General features: G+C 42.1%; 1 protein-coding gene across 1 annotated transcript; it reads left to right on the top strand.

Annotated features, from left to right (window-relative positions):
• The first annotated feature begins 6,709 nt into the window (after nt 1–6,709).
• LOC127380408 (heterochromatin-associated protein MENT-like) lies at nt 6,710–16,470 on the top strand. The gene is given in 8 exon segments (XM_051609232.1): nt 6,710–6,886; nt 7,813–7,896; nt 9,467–9,598; nt 11,179–11,219; nt 11,618–11,834; nt 15,166–15,333; nt 16,070–16,268; nt 16,271–16,470. Coding segments are annotated over 8 exon segments (1,209 nt in total). The 5' UTR covers nt 6,710–6,718.
• Nucleotides 16,471–16,828: the final 358 nt, after the last annotated feature.

Here is a 16,828-nt window from a genome sequence, read left to right as displayed (position 1 = left end):
CCTGTAACCCAGAAGAGCAGCTCCCAAACATCTCTTTTGCCCATGTACAACAGTGAACAAGCAATGCCACTCTGGCAACACCAGTTCCCTCCCTTGGCATGGAAGGGCAGCAGTTGTGCTTCCTGTGGCGGTGAGGAATGGCATTAAGTTTTGTAGCTATTCTGATACTCAACAACCACATGTCAGAGAACATTATCTAATGCAACAAGATTTGAATGCAAGAGGGAGGTAATGTAAAAACATTTACTCTCAGCAAAATTCCACTTATAATTACAACTCACTCCACCTCCACACAAGGCATTCTCTTTGAAAGTACATCTCCACCCAACAAAGTGTACCTACATCTTCTTCCCTGCACAAAGTGCTGCTTGTAAAACCAGTGACCTTCCTTCCCCGTAACCCTGAGCCCAGAGTTCAGTTGTTTGTCAGCCAGGACCTACCTTCGTGCAGCTAAGTTGTGTACTATTGACTCAGCTTTACTAAGACGTTTATTGTTTAGGTGTGGAAAAGCACATAAGTGAAGGCCATGCAAAATAAGAAAAGTAAAAACACAGAGAAATTATTGTCAGAATGGAGAGTAATCATAGAAAGGCTTCAGAAGGAGAAACACTTGCATGAGGAGGTACAAAAATCTCAATTTTAAAAAAGAAAAGAAGAATTTGAAGGCATCAACTAACAACACTGAGGCTGAGCCTCACCTAGGGAGTGACAAAGACAAGCTCTCATCCATTTGAGGGATGCCTGTCCAGCAAAGACTCACCAGGATGGCAAGTATGTTAATTCTTAGCCTAGTGGCATATTAATCCTATCCCTCTGCTGAATGTATTCCCAATTACTGGGAACTCCTAAATTGCATATACCCAGTTTGAAGCATCTCTGCATGTAAGAGCAAAAGTTGCCCAAAGAAGTGGGAAGAGTGCCATGCCAAGCCAAACAAAAGGTCTTTCTATGGTAACTTTTGTGCATCCCCTCACTCATACCACACTGGAGGGCTCTGAAGCTCTCTGAGGAACTACAGTACAGTGACCATCAACTGGTGAGAGGTGCAAAGGGTCAAACAGGCTGGTTTTGGTACCAAGCTACTCACAGTCTCTGCTTTGCTTGGGAGAGGATGCCAAGTATAAGACATACCTGTATAAAACATTCTAGTATAAGACATACTTGAGATGCCAGTGAAAAGGGTGAAAGAGAAGAAAGGAACCCATCTACAGGGAAACTCTCTTCAGAGATCATCTACTGCAAGCAACAATGGAATCTGCTTTATCTTCTGTCTGGCTCCCAAGTCAGGCTAACCCTTACAGACTCACGAAATCATTCAGGCTAGAAGTGATCACTTGAGATTATTTAGTTCAACCCTCTGTGCAATCAAGGGCAGCTAGTGCAGGCTGCACAGGACCATGTCCAGATGGATTTTGAATATCTGTCTCCATTGACCTGTCCAGGCAACGTGTTCCAGCATTTGACCATCCTCACAGCAGTGGAACTGTATTTTCCCAAGTCTTTTTGTCTTGTACTTGTAGACTCTCTTCCTGCTGCTCTTCACATCCCTTGCCAGATTCAATGCCAGGTCGACCTCGACTTTCCTAACCCTATCTCTGAAAGATCAGAGAGCAACTCTATACTCCCTTTGGCTCACCTTCCCTGCTTCTACATCTTATACACTTCCTTTTAATGTCTGAGTTCAGTAAGGAACTCCTTGCTCATCTGTGCAGGTCTCGTACCACATTGCTCGATTTCCTACTTGTCAGAATGGACCATTCTTGAGCTTGGACAGGGTGATTCTTCAATATCAAACAGCTCTCCTGGACTACTTTGCTCTCCAGGGCCATATCCCATGGGATTCTTCCAAGAAGATCTCTCAAGATTTCCTGAAATCCAGGGCTGTAGTCCTGTTTTCTGCCCTGCTCCTTCCTCTTAGGATCCTGAACTCCATCATCTTGTAGTCACTGCAGTCATGGCTGCTTCTCATTTTCACATCCATGATCAGTTCTTCCTTGTTTCTCAGTATCAAGTCCAGCAGAACATCATTTCTTGTCGGTACTTCAATCACTTGTGCCATTAAGTTGTCCTCAATGTACTCTAGTAACACCTTAAATTGCTTGAGCCCTAATGTATTGTTCTTCCAGCAGCTATCAGAGTGGTCCCCCAAAGTGACCAGGCTTCTTTCAGTTGTTTGAGGAAGTCCAGGTCTCCTTCATAACCAGAAAGTCTACAGCAGATGCCCACAACAGCACCTGTGTTGGCCTGCCCACTAATCTTGACCCATAAGATCTCAGCTGGCTCTGAACCTACACCAAGGCCAAGTCTCATGAATTCCAGCTGCTCTCTCACACAAAGGACAACTCCCTTTCCTTGTCCTGCCTGTCCTTCCTGAAAAGCCTGTATCACTTCACTGCCACACTGCAGTTGTGTGACCTATCCCACCATTCACAATGCACAGGAGTAGGAGTATGACAATCAGGCAGAAAGATACAACTTCACATCTATGCTGAGTAAGATGGGAACGAAAGATAGTTTCAAAAAGGTCAAAATCACTTCATCAGTATGGCAGAGGAAAATGACTGGTTTTATCAAAAGACTTGTTATGACCATTTGTCAGAGGTCAATCCACTTGAGGTCAACAGGTCAGGCACTGTAATGCTGTGAAACCTTGTTTCTACCATTCTGGTTGCAGCAATTTGCTATTTCCTCTCACTGTTTCCATCTGGCACAGCAAAACCAAGGGCATCTCTTCTTCGGCCAATTTGCTTTGAAACTCCACTCTCTCTTACTAAACAGGATCTTGCAGCAGCTGGAATATACCACAAAGAGTGTCTACACAATTTGGGTACCCTTTCTTCATTTTCCTGTATGTTTGGCTAATCTTTGCAGCTCGTAGCACTACTAACTGTTGTTTGGGTTTTTTTAATTCGCATATTCATTTAGCTAAAAATAGACAACAGCTGTTTCAGATACATGACTGTGTCCTGGTTTGAGCCACGATGAAGCCAATTTTCCTTTTGCTGATTTTTTTTTTCCTTCAGTAAGCTTTCTTTTAACTAGTCACAATGTGTTCTAACTAAGGCTGATAAGAATGGAATGTTTTTCTAACTGCTGGGTCTCCAAGGTCACACCTTCACTCTGCTGGCTCAGACACTATGGGGAGATCTATGACCCCCCCATAGGAGGCTGAGTTAGACAGACAGCAAAACTGGCCAGAGATGTTCCATTCCATGTGTCTACGTAAGCTCAGAGGAAGGTCAGAGATCACAGAAGACAACTTCCTTCCTGCTGCTTCTCCCGTTCTCTTCCATCCATGGCTAGCGTCCGGGGAGGACTCCGTCCATCCAGCACCATCGACCCCCAGGCTCGAGCTCTCCTGATCCTCATCACTCTGTGCTTTCTCCAGCAGCTCTGGAATTTTTCGGGACTGTTCCAGCTCAGGAGATGCTGTGGGAGTTGCTGGAGGTGGGGGGAGGTGAGAGGCTTTTGCACATACCTGAACATATTTGTATATAGTTGTATGTATTTTCTTTTATCATTAGTGTTTAATTAAAGCTGTGTAGTTTAGTTTTCAATCCAGCCAAGTCTCTCTCTTTTTCTCTCTCTCCTTCCCTACCTGGGTGGGAGGGGGTGGGGATCGAGAGCATTGTTGTCAGACCTGAGTCAAACGGTGACAGGCAGAAACATTTCTTAAAGCATGTAACTAAACACAGTAGTGTCTAATACATTTCTAAGCAAGGAAATAAGGGGGTTATTCCAGGCACAAAACCTGCCCACATTTCAAAACAAAATGTGAAAAAAAGAGAGGCAAATATATCACTCTTGAAACCTTGTATGTACCAATCAGATTCAATGTGAATATAAGCATAAAAATGTAATTCTAGTACAAAATACGGACTTGTACTCTTTATCCTGATGTTTTTTCTGCATAGGTTGACTGTAGACTGGTAATTGGTTTACTTCGAATGTGTCACACTCGTCGGCAGAGGCCATTCCTAACTAGCCATAAATGTACACAGAAAAGACATACATTGATCACAAAGCAAATTTATCAATGCAGTTTAACCTAAGTCACACAGGTAAGAGCAGAGTAAACCAACAGAATTGCTAATTACACTGTTCTGTGTTACATCTTTGCTGATGTCCTTTTCACACTTTCTGCTGTTTCAGCTCTCTATTCCAATACAAAAGAGTATCAGTAAAAGAAATCATTACAAGCAGAGCTTCCAAGCAGTTGTGCACCTTGTGGTGGATGATCTAAACTCCCTCAATTGATCATAAAGGAGTAATAAGCTTGGCAAAGTGCAGGGCCTGTAGGTACCTAGAGCACCTTCACCTCCTCTTGTAGGAGAGCAGCCTCTTAAAACAACATCCTCCAGTTCAACTGAGTCCACTGTTCACTCTCATTTCATCACTTATTTTAGGTATAAATATCTAAGGTATTTATAAGGTGTAAATAGCTTCTGAGCTTCCTTTGCGATCTGCTTTCTGAAATAGAAGAGCAAAAATGTAAAATATCACAAAATTTGTGACCAAGAGGCCACAAGTATTGAAATACTTCCTGTCTCAAATTTAACCACAGGATGCGTCCATCTGAGACACAACTAACATCTTATTTCAATATTCCCTTTTAGCCATATTTTTTTAGATTAATTTCTATTAATTTCCACAATTTGCAGAGTAAAAAGAAAAGGGAGCTACACAATTATTTCAACACGTCCCTTCCAAGTGCAGGGTGGCTGAATTATTTTCTGCAATTCCTACATTTTTGAAGGTCAAATGCTAAGGTTGTGGACACCATCTGTGAGAGAAAGGCCATACTGGTCTTCAGGTTTCAGGACACAGACCCACTAACATTGGCCTTGAATTGACAAGGTCTCTCTGAGTTTTGAAAGCAAGTGTTAGAGAGGAGAAGCAGAAATAAATGAGGGAGCATGCACATTAATACAAAAAGAGGACGTAAAAAAGAAAAGGGATGTGGAAATATTCTGCATTTCAAAAAGTATTAATTGCCTCACAGACTGCCACAGATCCTGACTGAAGACAGATCTTAACTATTCTCCCCACACATGATTTCAGGTAGTGTAAATATTCATATGAAAAAAAACTAGCTTTACTTTGGAAGTCTTAAAAATTTATTGTTAAATTCTTTGGAACTGAGCAGTTAAATGATGGCGAGAAAGTCATGCAGGGGAAGGGAGTGCTCATTTTTTAGTCCAAAGCGTAGCCCTTAGGAAAACTCTGTGCCAAGGCGCAGTGGTCAGGATGCAAGCCCAGGTTGGGCAAAACCTACAAAGCCTGGGAGGGCAGAAAGTTTCCTTACCTGAAGGAAGGGTGCCTTAGTCACCAGGCTACCATTCAACTTAGGATGAGAGGACTGAAGGAGAGAATACACTCCTATTGATCCTGGAACGGAGCACATAAGACAGCATGGCTCTGTAGCACAGTGTTTTGCATCCTCAGCGTGGAGTGTATTGGTTCAAGGCTCTGCTTTATTAATATTAAATAACTACTGGATCAGGCATCCAGACTTTTCCAGGTGACCAAAGTGGCTAGTAGACCAGCGTACCTTACAGAAATCACATACATGTTCACTCTCTCAAGCCTGGGAAATGCTCGATTGCCCCATGCAGATGCAGTTTGGAGACTCTCAGGGAAGAGGAGATGGATATGTCAGTTTGAGATTCCTCAAGGAAAAACATTCAGCTCAGCACTGTCCCCTAGATACATTCTGGGACTACTGCCATCTCCAGGCACAGCAGTAAGAGATACCTGATTGGAAGGTCCTAAAAATGCTTAAGTATGAGCTAGGCTGCAGGGCATTCATGTCTGAAGCACTCCTGAGAATGCTTCAAAGCAGTTGTGGAGCCCTGGAAAGCTCTGAAATCAAAACTCAGGGATCCCAGAGGCTCTGAGCATCTATAAAATTGCGTGGCAGCTGGCTTTGAGGACTGCAGGTTTTTATTTAGGCATGTAAATTGTGGGTGAAGGTAGACCTAAACGTCTAGTTGCTTCAGTTGATCTAATGCTTCACCTTTCATATGATACCACCTTCCACTGACTTTAGACAGTTTCAGTAGTCCTCAAACTGGTGAACACAATGGAAACTTCTGAATTTATCCTAATATTTGTCAACAGTATCAGATTTATCTAAAATGTGCTAATGAGAAGCACAGGTTTGCTCTGGATCCACTTGGATCCAAATGTGGGTGTACCTACACCAAGAACATATACCAATCTACAGAACTCTAGTAGCCTTCAAGACACATGTAGTGAATTGCAGGAATTCACTACACTTTTTTTCAGAAAAAAAAAATAATAAAAAAATGTAGGCAGTTTAAAGAAATAGAAAGCTCAAAGCAACACAGTGAGAAATTATTCTGCTTCACTCCCTCAGAATAGAAGAGTAATTCTATGAAACTTAAGCAAATTTTTAAATCAGGTTTGGTCTTTGAAAACAATTCTAGCTAAAATAGTGCTCATTTGATGAAGAATAAATAAAATAGCTGAGGACATTGAGGAGTGATGGGGAAGGGAGAGAAAATGCAGATCTTAAAAAGAAGCCTATTAGCTGAGTGTACTTGGTTTCTGTGCAATATTTGCCACATTACAGGGACACCCTCACGCTGTATTTAAGAGGGTGCAGGCAGTCTCCCAGTAGCAGCTTTGTGTTTTTTTAAAAGTGAAGAAGCAGTCATCACATCTCTCTGACACTCATTTGTCTCAGGCTGTACCAATGGAGTCTCTCTCAGTGTCAACCAACAGCTTCACTCTGGACCTTTACAAAAAGCTGAATGAAACCTCCAAAGGCCCAAACTTTTTCTTTTCTCCAAGGAGTATTGCAACTGCTCTTGCCATGGTCTACCGGGCTGCAAAAGGTGATGCTGCAACCCAGATGGCTGAGGTAAACTCTGAAATCAGCAGTGCCAAACCTTACAGGTGGTTCCCACAAAAACTGCATTATTTTTCTGCCCATTGGGAACAGAAAGGAACAGTATGAGAGAACAGTGATGTGCCATAATGTTGGGGACTGGAAATAACCTGCAGGTCACTGTTCTTCCACCTAATTTATGAGATTGCCCTGTTCTGCACTACCCTTATATCTCCCAGAGCAGTGCAAGTGGTCTGCTAGAGGGAAGTGACCGACATTAAGACTACTGCTGGTCTTGCTTGGAACCCTACCTTCTATTTTTAACCCAGTTGGTTCTGAAGTAGCAAATCTGCTTGCTTGGACTGCATACCAGAGCTAGTCTGCTCTCCTGAACATGTGTGGGCCTGCACTGGAGCAGTATGAATACCTTTGTTTGTCATGTCATTAGTCCATAAATAAGGTAATCCTCCCATGAACAGTGGAAACATACTAGTACTGAAAGCATGATTTCTCTTAGTCCTGCTTTAGCAGAACTTCTCAGTCATATACTCTTTTAGCTTACGTGCATTTACTTAAACACATTAAATGTACGATTTTACATTTCTGTCCCAGTAGTAAGACCCTGAAGTGCACTGTGCTCTTTGTTGTGCTTAGTCATGGTCCGAAAATAAATACCATGTTTCCAGCATGAACTGACCATTTATCTAAATAGAATAATATTTGAGCCATATTATTAATCTATTCTTAAATAGTAAATGTGACTAAATTCTAAATAATTATGATACCGTTATAGAGACTAAATAAAAAGTAAGGTCTTGTCCTCAGTAAATTTTAATGGAATAACTGACACTGGGTATGACTGGTGAACTACCATAGAAAACTAACATAACTACATAATCCTTGGGCACATTTATCTTCAAAAAGTAAGCTGTCTTTATGAACATTTATCATCACCACAGGTTCTTCATTTTCACCAGACTGCAGGAGATGAAGGTTTGTTTGAGACAAGGCCTTCTCTGGGGAGACCAAGGAAAAGAAAGATGGTATTTATTACAGCAAAAGACTCAGAGAAAAAAAGTCTCTGAGAAGGGGATAGTTATTTGCTCATTTTCAGTCTGTATGTACTGTTTCACTTCAGTAAGAACTATATAGATAAAGAGAAAAAGAGAACAAGCAGATAAAAAAATCCCCTTTAAGCTAATGCGTGCTGATTCACCCTTGTTCATCAGCTCCCTAGAGACTTGCCACCAGGAAGAACTGCTGCACAGATCTTTTTCATCAAATCAACTCCCTAAGCACCAAGAGTCTTGTAAACTCAAACAAGCCATGTTTCTTTAGAAACTAAATGAAGCTCACAGAAAGCTCAAAGAAACTAGATTAGACAAACTGGAATTAAAAGGGGAGCAGGTTGTATTATTCCCTCCCTAGGTGGCAGGGGATGAATCTTCAAGATGAGTCATTACATCTACAGTCATTTTAACAACTCACTAATTTCCTGAGTTGTAGGAAAGTCTGCCTAATCTGCTCCTTTGGACATTTCTCTCCATTACCTCTACAGTCTGCTCCTATCCCCTTTCAAAACCCAACCTCTCCTAGCCTGTGTCCTCTGGTTACCAAATTCTTTCTTAGGTGTCTTTCTTAACAGTCCATGTCTCAGCATGAATGAGAAAAGACTAGAGCAAGGAATGCCACCTGACCAACCTCATGACAAGTCACCATGAGCCAGTGGCACAGACTCCCAGGGTGTCACATGCAGGACATGGTACATGCCATGGAGGAGGAGACTGCACCCAAGCAGCTGGAGGGGAACAGCTGACAGGTAGCAGCTTATTCCTCTATTCATGAAGCAACAGCTGGATACAGCTGGCATTGAGCTCATGCTCCCTAAAACCATCAAAACTGACATCCAGGACATGCTCCCTCCAAAATCCAAACAGCAACAGCAAAATTCATGTGAAATAGAGTAAATCTGTCTCCTGACATTAGATTCTGTCAGAACAAAACACCTCCTCAAAAGCCACAAGGCTGCCTTCATTGGTACTCGTGACACTCAAAATTAGGCCTAACCATGACTGAAATGAAGACATTCAACTTCCTAAGTGCACCATCAGCTCATGTCCCCAAAGGCCTACACAGTACTGCAGAAACAGATCATCACCCTATAGACAGAGAACAGTTTGTCCAGTTACACACAGTGACACAAACATGAAACATACTCAAAACAGAGCTCCAGCTGGTGACAGAACAAGAGAAAATGGCTTCAAGCTGCACCAGGGGAGGTTTAGACTAGACATTAGGAAGAACTCTTTCACTGAAAGGGTTGTCAGACATTGGAACAGGCTGCCCAAGGAGGTGTTGAGTCACCATCCCCGGGTATGTTTAAAAGTTGTCTAGATGTGGCACTTGGGGATATGGCTTAGTGCTGGACTTGGTGGAGTAGGGTTCAAGGTTGGACTCAATGATCTTAAATGTCTTTTCAAAACTAAGTGAGTCTGTGATTCCCTAAAATTCCTTTTTAATTAAAACAACCTGGGCATTTTAAATAGCCACAGTGCGTGCAACACTTCAGACAGAAAAAAATACATATTCCACATTAATTGATCTCTTCCCAAGGATCCTGAACACAAGCGAGCTAAAAACATCCCCTCTGGTTTCAAAAAGCCCGTGTGCCATCAAACCAGAAGCATGTACGTGCTGAAGAGTGCCAACCGACTGTATGAGGAAAAGACCTTCCTGTTACTGCCTGTGAGTTGAACATTTTTACTTAAGAAGATTCCGACATTAACTGGGATTGTCAACAGATAGGAATTTTCAGAGTTTCCTTTTGTATCTACCACAACCCCTAGCACCAGGAGTTCCACAACTGAACTATGTACTGCAGGAAGCCACTGTGGTTTTTGAGCCTGCTACCTGTTGGCATCATTACTGATTCACTTTTCCTCCAAAGGATGCTTCTCCATATCTCTGGTCATTCTTGTAATCTGTTTCTGTGTCTTTTATACTCCAGCATTTCTAAGACTGGGGAGACCAGAACTGCACAGAGAACTCTGACAATAGGCACCCCATAGCTTTGTACATTGGCATGCCAGTATTCTCTCTTTTGTTCCCTACTCGTGTCTTCGTAACTCTTAAAATTGTATTTGCCATTTTGGCCACTATTGGGGTTGTTTGTTATTTTTTTTCATGCAGTTGTCCATTACAGCTACAACACCTCATTCCTGAACAGTAATAATCACTTTCTGCAGCATACTCATTGTTTCCAATCATTTACACAAACAAGACCTATCTCTGTAGTCCCACAGACGCTCAGCTTTTCCTGAGAAGCTTTAAGAAATGCCTTTCGGTAAATAGGCTGTAATGGCTCAACCTTCTTACTCACATGCTTCCTGACATCTTCCAAAAACTCCAACAGATTTGTGATTTAGGACTTCCTATTACAAAATTCTGTTGACACTCTGCCAACATGTTATGTTTATCCATACAACCACCAGGCTGATTCTATTAATTTGCCCCATACAGACTCATGAGTTTGTAATTCCCCATGTCTTTGAAATCTTTTTCAAATTTGATGTTGTATTAGTCATCTTACAATTTCTTGGCTGGTGGTTTTAAATGTGATTACTGTTCTTTTTTATCTTGGAGTTTGTTTTATCTCCTGATTAATAATTTATCCTTCTGAATGCTTATTGCTAATTTTCTGTACAATCTATTATACCTATGCTTTTCAGAGTCTCCAGGGAATTTCCTGCTGGGAATCTCCATGAGCTGTTTCACAGCAGACACCAATGCAAATATTATACCTATGCTTTTATGCCCTGACATTGTTCTACCTGAACACTTCTTTTATCTCTGGTCCTTTATTGTCCTTGCAAACTCTTGGCATGTTCCTGGCCTCTGAAGCAAAATAAAACCCTTGTTTCAACTTTATGAGACTACTCTTCCCTCTTGTACTCAATTTTACATTATAAAGCAGGAAAAAATATTCAAATTATATAAATTTTTACTATGAGAAATTAAAAAAAAATCACAGAAGAATTTTTTTTTTCTCATGGGATATTTCAAAACTACAAGTTTGCACTGTGGAATTCAAAGATATAAAATTCAAATATCAGTTTCCTTAAGACTAAAGCTTGATCAGTCCTTACTTAATACTTATCATAGAATGTATCAGATCTTATTTTAATGGTTCATCCCATTTCAAACAAATTATATTTTCTCCAATTCTGTATTAACAGATTGTATAAGCTGTTGGACTGATTACTTCTAACATATTTATGACTCATATTTAACTAAATAATAATACATTTTCCAATTATATATTTCAGAAATTCTTACAGGTCATTACAAGCTATTACATCCATAAAAGATGAAAACTTGGGGGAGATGATGATCAAAGTGCAGTTAAACAACTTGAAGAATACTCTCTCCAAACCTAACTGCTGGTCCTTCCTACATCCTTCCTTCTTTGTGCTGTAGCATCTTCTGAATTATTTCTATTCAAAGGGAAGCACAGGCAGATAATAAGTGGCTCCACCCTGACTGGTGAAGGCTTTACTTTGGCATTCTTCAGCTGCTTGCAATTGACTTCACAGAACATCCTAGCTATTCCACTTTACCTACTTTCCAAAGCCATTTACTATCAAAATTGCAATATTTATTTTTTTTTCAAAGATACAGATACTTTAAAAGCCAATTTTACAACCTGCATACCGTGAAAAATATAGAGTAAAAAATTTCTCAAATGGAAAGACTTTTGCTAGGCACGAAGAAGGCACAATTAAAATTGGCAAGTTACATAGTCATGATAGAGTAACAGTCCTATTTGTCTGATTTTGAAGGGAAAATCCAGTATCTGCTGCCTGCAGGATCTCTCAATTCTCACACTGTATTGGTCTTAGTAAATGCCATTTATTTCAAAGGAAACTGGGAAAAGAAAATTCTGGAGAAAAATACTTCTGAGATGCTGTTCAGACTGAGCAAGGTAAATTCCTTGTCTATATGCCTGTTGTCATATGTCAATATGTGTATTACTGAAGAGAAAGCAACCTCTTAAATATTCCACCTGCATTTTGTATGCCACTGCAACACTGCTCCTAGCTGGGCTCACGGTATAAACTCCATGAGAACAGCAATTGTGAAAATAAGTCAGCATTATCTTATTTCTGGATATGCATGAGAATATGATTTTCACTTTAATTAATAGCTCTTTAGTATCAAAACACTTCAGAACACTGTTGTTAGGTAGCTTAAGGACAAGAGGAAATGTGTGAAAGTACCAAGACCCCATTTCCAGAGGGGCTGAGTTGCTTTTGAGAGCAATGCCTACACACCTACCTCTCTTTGCTGCTTTTGACACACAGACTCTACCCCAAGATCAAGGAAACTGAACCAACTGCTCCTCCCTCACACACCCTGGGTGTTGCATAACACCTCAGAGGGAATTCTCATGGGGGTTTGTCATTTTAGTGTGTGAGGATGATGTATTCAGGATAAACTGCGGGAAGATTATTGAGATAATAGTATTTAAATGATCAGGTGCTGACGATTCACAGTAACTGACTGCATGCATATTTTTGGACTGTGTCAAAGGCAAGCAAAATTAGTTGTCAATGGAAGCATGTATCTCGTTTGAGATAGATTATGAGTGCAAACACCTTCTGTAGGCCAGGCAACATGAAATGGTTGTGTCAATGTCATGACTGTGTATCCAAAGCCTACCTCACTACTTGTGTGGCTTTAGGGTCTGTCCTGGTACATGGTTATGGTGGGCTGACCTTGGCTGCCCAGCAGGTGCCCACCAAGCCACCCCATCACTCCCCATTCTCAACAGGACAGGGGGACAAAAACAGAACAAAAAGCTCATGGACTGAGATAAGGACAGGTAGATCATCTACAAATTACCATCACAGGGAAAACAAACTCAGCTTAGGGAAATTAACTTATTGCCAATTACTCAGAATAGGATAATTAGCAATAAGACCAAATATAAAACACCTTCCTCCCACTTCCACCCCTCTTCCCAGGCTCAACTTAACTCCCAGCTCTTCTACTTAGCCCCCAAAGCAGAGCAGGGGGACAAGAATGGGGGTTGAGGTCAGCTCATAACACTTTGTCTCTGCAGCTCCTTCCTCCTTACACTCATTCCCTGGTCCAATGTCAGGTCCCGTCTGTGGGACACAGTCCTTCTCATGTCCAATGTGGGTCCTTCCCACAGGCTGCAGTTCTTCAAGAATGGCTCCAGCATGGACCTTACCATGGGGTACAATTCTGCAGGAATTGACTGCTTCAGTGTGGGCTCCCCACCAGGTCACAGGTTCTGCCAGTAAACCTGCTCCTGCATGGGATCTCCATGGGTTGCAGCATCCTTCAGAGCACATCCACATGTTGGGATGGTCAGGCCCAAAGAGCTGTAGTCAATGGAGTTAAATCTAGTCGGTGGCTGGTCATGAGTGGTGCTGCCCAGGGCTCAGTACTGGGGCCACTCCTCTTTAACATCTTTACCAATGATGTTGACAAGGGGATAGAGTGCATCCTTAGTAAATTTGCAGAATACACTAAGCTGGGTGAAAGTGTTGATCTGCCTGAGGGTAGGGAGGGTCTACAGAGGGATCTAAACAGGCTTGATGGATAAGCCAAGGCCAACTGCATGAGTTTCAGTAAGGCCAAATGTTGGGTCCTGCACTTTGGCCACAACAACCCCCAGCAGTGCTACAGGCTTGGGGAGGTGTGGCTGGAGAGGGAGTGCTCAGCAGAGAGGTACCTGGAGGTGTTGATTGACAGCCAGCTGAACATGAGCCAGCAGTGTGCCCAGGTGGTCAAGAGGGACAACAGCATCCTGGCCTGTATAATTAATTGTGTGGCCAGAGGGGCCAGGGAGACCTTACCCCTGTACTCAGCACTGGTGAGGCTACACTTCAAGTACCGTGCTCAGTTCTGGACCCCTCCCTAACAGAAAGGACACTGAGCTACTATAGCATGTTTAAAGAAGAGCGATGAAGCTGAGGAAGGGTTTGGAGCATATGTCTTATGAGGAGCAGCTGATGGGGATAGGCTTGTTCAGCCTAGAGAAAAGGAGGCTGAGGGGAGATGTCATTGTTCTCGACAACTACCTGAAAGGAGGTTGTAAAGAGGTGTGGATCAGTCTGTTCAACTAAGTTACAAGTGATAGGACAAGAGCTAATGGCCTCAAATTGCACCAGGGGAGGTTTAGATTGGATGTTAGGAAGAATTTATTCACCAAAAGGTTTATCAAGCATTGGAACAGGCTTTCCAGGGCAGTGGTGGAGTCACCATCCCTGGAGGTATTTAAGAGTCATATAGATATTGTACTTAGGGTTATGGTTTAGTGAAGGACTTGTCAGTGTTAGGTTATCAGTCAGACTCAATGATCTTCAAGGTCTTTTCCAACCAAGGTGATGCTGTGATATGTTCCAGCATGCGGTCCTCCACAGGTTGCAGGGTGGATGCCTGCATCATCATAGTCTTCACCTGGGGAACCTCTGCTCCAGCGCCCGGAGCACTTCCTTCCCCTCCTTCCTCATTGACCTTGGTGTCTGCATAGTTATTTCTGTCACATTTTCTCACTCCTCTCTCCCAGCTGCAGTTGCGCAGCAGTTTTTACCCTGTCTTAAATATGTTACCAACACATTGGTGCACAGAGAAGGTTTAATTCATGGGGTACCTGATACACAGGCTGAAAACAGATAAACTTTTACATTCAGATGTAACTCTAGCTGTAAAGCTTAGCAGATATATTAGTAAAAACTCTATGAAGATAATGCAGCATAGGAGTTCAGAAGACTATTTCATTTTGTACTCTGGTCTTCTATGGTTTGGGGAAGAGGAAAAGCCAGCACAGGTCACAGAAAATACGGTCTAGAGGCTAAGTGAGACAATCAGTATTGCCTGAAAGTATAAAATAGGCATCCAAGGCAAGAAAGTCAACACTTTTTCCTTCACAATTAAGGTTCTCACTCCAAAAACGTAGCATTTGGGAGATGTCATGAGACACTTACAGTAGTTGCTTGCTTATTAAAACGAACTCCTTAATTTTACAATGAGAAAAACATTACATGTGGTTCAGTTAGCAGGTAGATACTGTATGTGTCTATGCCAATTTTTTGCAGAGTTCCCAAAGACTTTGAAAAGGAGTTGCATGTGATACTGTTCAAAGGAAAGGGTACTGAGCATGCAAACACTGCTGAGTAGGCTTTGTACATGTTGACAAATTTTTGCTTTCAGTTCAATGAGGCAAGTATCTTCATCATCCATTTTCAGGACTGAAGTACCACCATGTCTAAATTTTTTCACAGACCAAGACTAAACTAGTACAGATGATGTTTCTGAGAGATACATTTTTGATACTCCATGAAACAACCATGAAATTCAAAATAATTGAGCTGCCATACGTGGAAAATGAACTCGGCATGTTTGTTCTCCTGCCAGATGACATCAATGATAACACCACTGATCTGGAGCTGGTAAAACTGACGTACTGCTGCATCACACACAGTTATGAGACAGTAAGAGGAGCAGATGAAGAGTGAGGAAGAACGAAGTTCAAAATCACAGTAGAATAGGTTCTGCTGTGTGCATACATTTTTTTATAAACTGTAACACCGTGATTTTTCAGTTTAGGATTCAGAGCATCTGATAACATTACAAACATAGTATTTTACTTAGGTATACAGCTAAAAAGATACAACTGTCTTAGCCTGTTTGGTGTCCCTTTTTCTATTGCTAGAATAGTACAAGGGAAGCAACGACCAAATCTGAACCACTGTGCCCTAGAGCTATCTCCTTCTGAGGGCTGTATTAATTTATTTTTATGTCATTTGTAGTCTGGATTTGCACCTGATATTCTGTGATGAGGTTTCTGAAAGTAAGTGCTGATCCTGACCCGGAATGTATCAACAGCCACACATGACCATGCCAGGATCAATTTCAGATTCTAAACAGATATGGGCAAATATCTTTTTACTTGTCGCTGGGGTGCTATGTCTTCCATTGATTTACCACTACTAAGAAAAAAGTCATATATATATACACACAGAGCAGGTGACTGTTAATATCACTATGAATCACACATGAAAAACTAGCAATATTCTTTACAACAGAAAAAAAAATAAAATAACTACTCAAACAGTTCCAGACTATACCTCACTACTTTTAAGAAAAGAGTTTAAATCACTGACAGTCTGATCTCCCTCCCTGCAGGCTGAAAGAGAGCTGACCTGTGAGACACTGGCTGAATCAACCAAATCAACCAGCATGATGAGAGCTGAAGTGGATCTGTACCTGCCCAAGTTGAAGCTGGAAGAGAATGATGACCTTAAATCCACTTTGAGCCGCACAGAGATACAAAACGCTTTTGACCCTGTTACAGCTGATTTCACAGGGATGTCAGCTAAGAAGGATGTTTCATCTCCGAAGTTATTCACAAAGCTTTCGTGGAAATCAATGAAGGTGGTACTGGGGCAGCAGCTGCCGCAGGTGTCCTGGTGCTGAGATCCAAAGCACCAACAAGGACTTTTAAAGCTGACCACCCTTTCCTCTTCTTCATCAAACACAACAAATCACAACCTATCCTCTTCGTTGGCAGATTCTGCTCACCCTAGTCAGTTACTCTTTGTCCCACAGAGCAGAAGGCACCGGCTTGCCAGCTCAGAGGCAAATACGAAACCCTGAAGCTCCTGCTGTGATGGGGGGGGGGAGTGGGACCTGAATCTGTTCTCCAGCAGACAACATACCCCAGGGCCTGAGGCACAGCTCCTCCTGTGCTTCTCTCCCACAGCAGAGACAACCACGGCTGCACGGAGTGCGTGATTGCCTTGCATCCACACAGCAATCCCGGCTGCCATCCAGGCCAGGCCATCAAGGGTGGCTCTGTCCCACAGCCACTCTTAGCTGTGGCATTGCTATCCCTTCCCCTCAAAGCAGTATGTACAAATCTACCTTAACACAGGCCCTGCACTC

Source organism: Apus apus, chromosome 2, assembly GCF_020740795.1.
Source record: "Apus apus isolate bApuApu2 chromosome 2, bApuApu2.pri.cur, whole genome shotgun sequence".
Lineage (NCBI taxonomy): Eukaryota > Metazoa > Chordata > Aves > Apodiformes > Apodidae > Apus > Apus apus.
The sequence above is the reverse complement of the archived record's forward strand: the minus strand, read 5'-3'. Positions and strand labels throughout refer to the sequence as shown.